Source organism: Eutrema salsugineum, unplaced genomic scaffold (genome assembly GCF_000478725.1).
Source record: "Eutrema salsugineum unplaced genomic scaffold, Eutsalg1_0 scaffold_14, whole genome shotgun sequence".
Classification (NCBI taxonomy): domain Eukaryota; kingdom Viridiplantae; phylum Streptophyta; class Magnoliopsida; order Brassicales; family Brassicaceae; genus Eutrema; species Eutrema salsugineum.
This window is the reverse complement of record NW_006256877.1, coordinates 4475674-4485356: the sequence shown is the minus strand read 5'-3', so window position 1 is coordinate 4485356 and position 9683 is coordinate 4475674. Positions and strand designations below refer to the sequence as shown.

At 31.9% G+C, this 9683-nt stretch overlaps 1 protein-coding gene and 1 non-coding gene across 2 annotated transcripts; both read right to left on the bottom strand.

The window, feature by feature from the left end:
• Window positions 1-5066: 5066 nt before the first annotated feature.
• Window positions 5067-5174, bottom strand: LOC112088714. Its single transcript, XR_002900659.1, has one exon. It is a non-coding gene; the product is annotated as a small nucleolar RNA R71 (small nucleolar RNA).
• Window positions 5175-7021: 1847 nt separating this feature from the next.
• Window positions 7022-8203, bottom strand: LOC18022604 (putative expansin-A26). Its single transcript, XM_006405586.2, has 2 exons — window positions 7934-8203; window positions 7022-7735 (listed from the first exon to the last, which is right to left on the bottom strand). Exons 1-2 carry the CDS (start codon window positions 8142-8144, stop codon window positions 7122-7124), a joined length of 825 nt encoding a protein of 274 aa, XP_006405649.1. The 5' UTR covers window positions 8145-8203; the 3' UTR covers window positions 7022-7121.
• Window positions 8204-9683: the final 1480 nt, after the last annotated feature.

Below are 9683 nucleotides of genomic sequence, written 5' to 3'. Positions count from 1 at the left end.
TCTTCCACACCAAATCTCATGTTCAATGGTGGTGGATTCATTTTTACTAATCCGTTTTCATCATAATGTTTTTCTTGGTGATTCTCCATTTTTTTCTAATCGCGTTTAGGGTTGCAGAGTAAATTTTATAAGTATTTTTATAATAGAAGCTACCTCATATTTTATATAGGATAGGGTAGTTAAAAAATATTCAATGTCACCATATTTCTATGTTTTCTTGGGAATACTGTTTCAACCAACCTGTTTGACTTTTTCACTTTCGCTTTTGATAAATGGACATAATATTTACACAAGTCTTCTTCGTCCAATTCACATAACTTGTCTCATACAAAAATGTTTTAAAATTTGGATTTTCCTCTTTACAGTTTGATTTAAACCGCAATATATTGTAACATAATATTGTGCTCCGATAATTTCGAACTAATATTCTTATGAAGCAATTACATATATTCTGGATTTTTAAAAATATAATATGAAGGATATTGATATATTGTTGTTACTTTCTATAACGAGATGTATATTGCATCTTTAACTTATTCGTATATTCGTGTATGCCCTATTTAATCCATCTATATATTCACATCATACTTTTGTGAACTGCAACTTCATTTGTTACACTGAACAAAAATTCTCAATATTCTCCATTTCTACTGCTATGAACATGATAGGTAAGCCTTCTGCGTCCAACTTTATTCTATTAAGAATCCTTGGTATAGAACTATAGAGACTTACCCTTTATAACTTCTTATCATACATTATTTGTTTTCTTTTAACTGTTTTAACAAGTTCTTGTGATTGTTTTCAGAAATTATTCAATTTCATCTACCAAGAACAAATTCTCCCAAGTGAAACAAGGTGGACAAACTAATGAAAAATACAAAATTTATTGCTTGGATGGAGTGTAAAAAGATATATCCAACTGCCAGATTCATGCTCTACACTGAATTATCTCATCAATTTGTCTGGAATACCACATTGCATGAGTGGAGGCCACGGGTGAAAGGTTCAGGAAATCCAACTATTCTTCAACAGTATTCAATTTATGATGGGGAAATTTTTTATTTGGGTTGTCTGTTGAATATCATTAGAAGTCCTCGCAGTTATGAAGATATCCGAACAGTTAATGGTGTTGTATACACACCTTCAGAGAAGTTTGCTATGCAATGGGCTTATTCCCGGTCAATTAGATTTATATGTTTTTCTTAAGATTAGTTATAAAATTGCATGCTGAATCTTTATTTCAATAAGTTACTTTCATTTTGTTGTTTTTCATCGTCTTAATTTTTTAAATTACTTTTTATGTTGAATATATGAAATAGTAAGGAAATCATCTACTAAATACTACATTTTCCATCGTTATATATTACATAATCATTACAACAGTCAACCAATTAACATTTCATTAAATATACATTAACTTATAATTCATAATTTAGTTAATAAACTGTTATAATTGTAAGTTTAATGTATTGTTGATGCGAATTAATCGTAACTTAGTTGTTAATAAGATAAAATATATCTCAAATTTTGGAAATCTCTAATAAAATTGATCAACTTTTTAAATTTCATATTTAAATGAAATACATAATATAGAAAAATGCGATTTGTTGTTATTTTAGATAATTGCACAATATTAGATCGCATTCGATGTAAGTAACAATTTCCTACATAAGCAAGGACAATTTTTCCTAAAACTTCTAGTGAATAATAAAAAATCAACAATAACAAAAACTTATGGAAAACGGTATACATTTCTCATTACCTACTGTTCAAAATTACTTGTATTTCTACTCTATCCAGAATTTGGTATAAAGTACTAACAGTATACTTCTTGTCGAAAGTGAGATTTCAGAAGTAATATAATTACAATAACTCTATGGCAACACAATGAATAAAATTACTTATTCTGATGTGATTCTCCACAGATGCACAAAAAATATTATGTAGAAAAACGTGTATTTTTCTTTCATATAAACATATTTTTTGTACGTCTGTGTGAGGATCACATGAGAAGAATAATTGTAGTATGAGTTTTGTCTGAGTGAGTAATTTTTTGCTTGGTTAGTTGATCAAAATTCTCTTATGGTGTATATTTATAGAATTCGTACAGAGTGACTCCTCATTTTTCTTCGATGTGTTTCATATTTCCCAAAAGTCCTTTATAATTAAAACATATTAAATAACATTTGACTGATTTATCACAATTTCCAAATGAAGAACAATTCGAAATAAATGAATACATCTTCACATAAAATCTATAAAATATGTTCATATATGTCACATTTTGATGAATAACTTACGAACATAAAATTAATGTATGTATTCATAATTACATGTATTCTTTATCTGCACTTTCTTCATTATACATACCTAATTATAATTACTTAGAATTTATAATTACAAACATGAGCCAATTGTAAGACACAATCCAATTCTTATACTAATAACATACCATTCAGCCCAAAATTAGTAACATTTTACCCACACACACTGTCAAATATCAATATTATAACACTCGACCCAGAAACTTAACAATATACCCAAAAAAATTAAAATTTTAAAAAACATTCAAGCCTGCACATGCGTGCGGGCCAGTATCCTAGTATATATATAAATACTAAGCATCATAATATTGGAAAGAATTATTATGAATGGAAATAACACAACAAGATTTTTTTTTGGTTGATACTTAATATACAAACACTTTGATTCAAATGATTGTGAACAAATAATATTTGAAGCAGTGGGATCATTGACAATATCAATTGTTTTGTTAATTGTAATCCTTGTTAATTTTTCAAATTTGAACAAACCGTTCTTTTTACCATTCTGAATCCATGATGGAAATATCACCAATATTAGGAAAATGATTAACCTCGCCACAATATCGAAATCAAATACCAAAACTGAATAAAATTGTAAACGCCTTATTTATAACCTGAAAATTATAATATAAAATCTAATTCAATAAGATAATTATTAGAAATATTGATAACACCATATTTCGAACTTTTATGGATGACTTTAAGAACTTATTCAGGTGTTTTAACTTAGTTTTCAATGGTTTTAAAGTGATTTCCATATTTTAAAATTTTAAAAGAGTTTTCAAGATATTTATACAAAAAGAATGCATTTTGGAATAAAAATACAATTTTGGATAAATTTAAGCCGTTGGAAGTTTGATAACAAATGAACACCTTCCCACCGTCTGATCATCCCCAAATGTGGACACAAGATAGAAAAGTCAACCAGATTTCCAATGCAAAGCAATCTAACTGTTAGATCTCCATTTATGCTCGTTGCACTGAAGGCGAATCAACACAGTCTGGAAGTCGAGGAAGTTCCCACCCGCGGCCGGAAGACCATCCACCGCGGCTGCGACTTTATAGACCGCGGAAAGCCTATTTCCATGCCTCAAAAGCCCATTTTAAAGCCCAAGACGTTCTCGTCATTATTCCTGCGAATCCTAGTCATTCCCGAAGACTCCATACACTATATATATATATATCTCTTTTAGGTCATTCAGAGAGGGTGTGCCCAAGTCAGCCGATTTTCACCAAGAGCTTTAGAGAGTAGCCGCCCACGAAGAGGAGCCACCAAGAGGGGTACCATCGCATCTCCTTCTTCATATCGTATTTCATTCCTTTACTTTTCTCTATTTCAATTTACGGCAACCTTTATACTTTTGTGATGTTAAACTTAGCTATGTCTGAGTAATTTCCCAGTTGGGTTGTAAAGGGATTTTTTAAAGGGAATCTCATGTCTTTATCTGATGAATTGTTAGTTTTAGGGTTTATAATCTTCTAGAAGTCCTTCGTTCATTCTTGTTCTTAATGCATGTTTTTTGTTTTTTGCTAGCCACTTAGAAACTGATCTTAGGTTTAACTGGAGCCACGAGAGTGTTTTATCGGATTACCTGACCTAGAAGGGATACGAGCGAATCGTTATAGGAGACGAAGGCTACCTATAGAGAGTTGTGAGCGTAGACAAATTCTGATAGTAATGCATGATCTTATTTGCGGCAAGAGACGAAAGCTATTTGTCGTGTTTGAGTAATGAGTTGATTAGGGTGACGAGAGTTGGCTAATAATACATGTGCCTATTCGAGTTCAGGAACCTCACTAGTTGATTACCTTTATCGATTTATTTGTCTATCATTAAATCAGTTCATGAACCCCTGAGAATACCCTTAAGCCTAGCGTTTAGTTTTTTTTATCGTTTTACAACCTTTTAATATTGACTTGCATCTTTGATTTAGTGACATCGAAACCAAAACCCCCCCCCCATTTTGTTTGTTTTATTAGTTTTAAGTATTTGATTGATGCGCACTGAAACTCAAAATCTCTGTGGTTCGACCCCTAAATATTACAACGTACATCTGTGCATTTGCAGATATTTAGGGTTTATAAATTTAAAACGTGAAGCTAGAAGTAACCCTTGCATCCTCTAACATCAAGTTTTTGGCGCCGTTGCTGAGGATTTTGATCTCTTTCGTTGCAAATCTCTGCTTATTTCTATAGAAAAATTTCTTACTTTTACTTTTCTTTGCCTTTTTCAGGTACTTTTCAATGGAAGATCAGAAAAAACTTCCTGATCCTCTCGATGATAAGCCACCTCTTCTAGATGGTGATTCATCTGATGATGAGCTTAATGACTCAATCGATGATGGCAATGGTGCGATTGGAGAACCAAAACATACCAAGAAAGGTGAACAAATGATTAGTGAGCGCGACATAGCTCACAAATTATTTGAAGATAGATGTGCAATACGACTACCCTTACTCGAGGATGGAGATTCTGAAGATAGGGTACACTACATTAGTACTTAAACAATTAAAATATAATAGTTATCCCACAGAACACCCAATAGATCATATTGAATCATTTGAAGAACTCTGTACAACCATAGCAAAAAATGTAGATTACCATATGTGCATTCTTTTTCAATTTTCTTTGACTGGTAGAGCTAGTAAATGGCTTAAAACTTTGCCGTTTGTGTCAATAAAGATGTGGAAAGAGTGTAGAGAGGCTTTCCTAAGTCACTTTTACACTCGAGATCGTTCCAAACTCTTAAGGAATAAGATACAAAAATTTCAGCAGGAGGACACAGAAGACCTCTACGATGCTTGGGAAAGATTCAGAGATGACCAGAGAGATTGTCCACATCATAGATTTTCTGAAGAACGTTGACTGGCAATTTTCTACCAAGGGGTTAATGAAGAGTTAAAAACATCTTTTGACACCTTTAGCAATGGAGATTTCTCACTAAATATGTAGATGAGGCTCACGCCTTTATTACTAATCTAGCAGGAAACATCAGAAACAGAATACTCCTAATCCAATCTCGACATCCTAAGGTCAAGCAAGAAGACTCATATGTTATGAAATGTCTTTATTCAATAATGGGATAATCTTAAGATGCAAAAACCTGATAAGTCTTGCTCAACGCATAACTTTGATGACTGGAGCAACCATATTGAGCCTTTTGATGATAAAATGAAAAACTATGGAGTTAGGAAGAACTTTCAAAATCAGGAGATGATGAAGACTGCTGAAGGTTACCAAATTGAAAGAATTGACCGAAATCAGGCCCACCGCGGGTGCGACCCTTTCAACCGCGACCCATGTGATTTTCACCGAGGTCACGACGATCTGAACTGCGGCCAAGAGGAGTTTCACCACGGGTGCGATGAGTTGAACCACGGCCAGCCTTCATTCCAACTTCTTCTTGAGCAAATACAACATGTTCAATCTATTTCAGTACTCCCTTCTTATTTTCCTTTTTCCAAGGTTGAAAAAACTAGAAGAAGTTTATAAACATAAGAAATCCAGGGAAGCAGATTTAGAAAGGCTGCATGCAAAGCTCGAAAAAGCATTTGAAGAGCTTGGAAAAAGAAAAGAGGATGTTAACATCACACTTTCCACCCTTCTCTCTATAGTTAAAGATGAATCAAAGGAGACAGATTTGTGTGTTTATGATCTTGATAATCCTTTTTTCTGAAAACACGAATGAATTGGAACCTTCTGATCACTTAAAAGCAATTAATCTTAGGAGTGGTTTAGCTTACAAAGAACCAGAGTACCCAAAAGATTTTGATGATTACTCCTCATTGATATCTGTGGATATCGGGTAAATCCGAAACCAAACCGATATCAGATCAGATATTTGAATTACCTAAAATATAATTATCTAGTTTAAAAATATTAAATATATTATGAGGTTTTAAATATATGTTTGGTATTTATATATTTTCTTTATAGTTTTCAGATATATTTTTAGATTTTTTGGTATATTTTTTGAATTTTCCGATATATTTTCGAGTTTTCGAGTATATTTTTGGGTATTCGAATCTATTTCGAGTATTCATATATAATAAAATATCCAAACCAGTTATGAAAAAAAAATTTTGGATATCTATCGGTTTAGAAATTTTGGAACCGAACCGATCCAGAACCGAATGGTATCGAAACAAAACCGAATTGAAAATATCGATACCTATATAGATCCTAAACATCACTACCCGAAATATCCGGAACCGATCGACACCAATCCGGAACTAAACCGAATACCCGAATATCCAGCTTTAATCATAATATTGGAATGATTTATTATGAAAGGAAATACACAACAGGAGTTTTTTTTTTTGATACTTCAAATACAAACATTTTTTTATTCAAATAATTGTGAACAAATAATATTTGAAGCAGTGGATCGTTGACAATATTAATTGTATTGTTAGTTGGAATCCTTCTAAATTTTTCAAAATGGAAAAAACTGTTCTTTTTATGATCGTCAGTCCGATGATATATGGAACTACCAATATAGGGAAAAATGAAAAACCTCACCACTATATTAAAATCAAATACCAAAACTGAATAAAAATTTAAACGCCTTATTTATAATCTTGGTCCTAAGGCTCAAGGCTCTGGTTAAATCTTTACTTTGAAGTTGAATCCAAATTCATGAATTAAACTATGGAAAATTAAAGAGAACTTCATTTATTTTTGAAATATTTTATTATTATTATAACTTTTGAACTCAATACATCTGTTAATTCTTTTATTCATCTAGCAGTATGACTTGGCTAAGTCACTTAGCTAGCAAAACTCAAATCATTCTCCTAAAAGTTAATCTTCCCATCAAAAGTCTGATCAAATCCCCAATTTTTTGGTACCACATTAATAAAATCCTTACTAATCCCATCACTCGTCACAACCCTAAACGATAAGCCTTGTCCGGTTAACACAACATCAGTGACCCAGTTCTGTCCCCAATTCTTCTTCATGGTTATCCATCCAGTTCCGCTTCCTTTAATCTGCATGGCCTTGATATCTCCGGCTCCTCCTACATTGTACGGCAAGATCATTAAGAAATTAGGGTTTCCTTTGGTTTCGAACTTGACACCGCCGGTTTTTGCGCAAGGAATACGCCTGTATTTAACCGGGATAACCCCAGCTTTGTATTGTGCGATCTTGAGGAATATTGGTAGGGAGAGGTCAAAGTGTTTCTGTGGTGGATTGCACCATACGCCTGTCGTCTTGGTGTAGTTTGCTAGACAGAAATTTGTAGCTGTAATCTTGATGGATCCGGGCAAACACCATTTTGGATCATTCGTGCACATGATCTCGAAACAAGCCCCACACGTGTACCCGTCATTGAAAAGCGCCTGGCTCAACGCCGCCGTGGCTAGACCATAGCCTTGTTTGTTTAGGTCACCGTATCCACAAGCTCCCTCTATTGAATTTACAATGAAAAAAAGTGAGTGTACGATAAAAAAAAATAGAACAGAAGTATATGATAATTATAGTATAATGTTTTGCTCCTCCAAATGAATTACGCCTTAAGAATTTTAGATATTTTGAACAAGCTCCAAATGAATTACATTATCTCAATAATTAAATTCGAATAAAATATTGGCAATTGAAGACTTACGCTGAGTGCCTCCACCATGGATATCACCGTAAAATGTGGCTCGTGCGTCATACCAAGTAGGGTCGAGTCCATTGGTTCCACTTCCAGGTGAGTTGGCTACATCACCAACCATCGGGGCCTCAGCTCCATGACCGTAACTGATGGGCACGAACCATATCGCCATTGTTATCAACAAAACATTTGTACATATCATTATTTCTAAGAGTTTCATGTTTTTTTTTTTTTGTTTATCTCTTTTTAATGATACTCTCTCTTTTACTTTTTATTGATGATTAATACTAATGAGAATGTGGGTGTATTTATAGGAGAGAATGGAAGTAACTTTGGTAATTTTGTAAATATGTTTTAAATCTCTCTAAATGTGCATATACTTTACTAAATGATAGTAACTATGTTGAAGTTTTTGTAGTCAATCTGCATCCTCAATTCCTCATACGTGATTACATTGCCAATATATTGTAATTAATACTTTTCTAAGTTACATGTAGTTAGTTTATTTCTTCGAGTCTCTTCACAACTTACTATTACGTTCAAAATATAATATATTGGAAAGTTTATCATGAAGATTGACTACTAACGTGTTCGTACACCTACTAAATTAGGCAAAAAGTAATGCGAAGATTTAATATTGTAATAAGAATATTGTAAACATTTTACTGCAAAAATAACTTAACCGGCTGTGACAATCGAAAAAAAAATCACTTCAAACACTTGAAATGAAAGATTTCTGTTAAATTTTAGAAAATTACTGGCTAACAGTATATTAACAACCTGTAAATACAAACAAAGATAACAGAGGTTAGTAAGAAAGAATAGACAATCTATTATATTTATTAGGTGAATACCCACATATATACATGCGGGTTTTTATATTCAACTATTTCAAATATATATTATTATATTCTCATAAAAATTAATATAATAATGATTTGTTACTTATTTGTATGTTATTACAAACATATTTTAAATTTTAAAATTTTAGAATATATATTAAATATTACTAAGTAATATAGAATTATATAAAAAAATTTAAAAAATCTATCAATATTTTAAATTTATTTATAACATAAATTTGTATTTAACATTTATATAATGTTATTTAAGAGTAAATTAATAATAAACCTTTAAATTTTTTTAAATGGTAATTTAATCTTTAAATTTATTAATTATAATTTAAGAGGACAAATATCACTTTCTCCACTGCTAATAAGGCATTTAGCTAGAGAAAGTTAAGCAACTTAGCTAGAAAAAAAACCCGCGTAGACATACGGATATATTCAAATGATTTTTCTTTGGTCTGATGTTCTATCATTTCTAAGATAGTAATTGATTATATTTTATTTATTTGAATATATTCCAATACATATTTGCTACATAGTAACTATTCATACCTTTTGTAATATTGAATGTGACTTGCTTTTCCCTACTTTTCATCTTATTCTTTATTATGGTTTCTTTCTTTGTTATTTGATTCTTCTGTATTTGTTTGAACTTGACGAAGATCTTTCAATGGGCGAGTTACATTATTCCACAACCTTGAAGGATTGATAACTTTACAATGTATTATCATCGTGACAAATAGTTTTTTTCAATTGATCTGGGGTAACCCATTGTAATGCATCTTTCGTTGCTTGATGCCAATCGTTTTCTTTCTCCAATGTCCATAGCCACATCATTTTTTTAAAAAAAAATTGTATTCCAAGTGAAAGATTTTAGAATTTTCTCATGTTTCAGTGCTTGCCGATTGATG

Bases quoted from the DNA above. Each gene is read 5' to 3' on its own strand.
- LOC18022604 (XM_006405586.2), bottom strand. From the start codon at position 8,144: ATGAAACTCTTAGAAATAATGATATGTACAAATGTTTTGTTGATAACA. The intron at 7,736-7,933 runs GTAAGTCTTCAA...TAAATTCAATAG, and splicing joins CCATGGTGGAGGCACTCAGC to AGGGAGCTTGTGGATACGGT.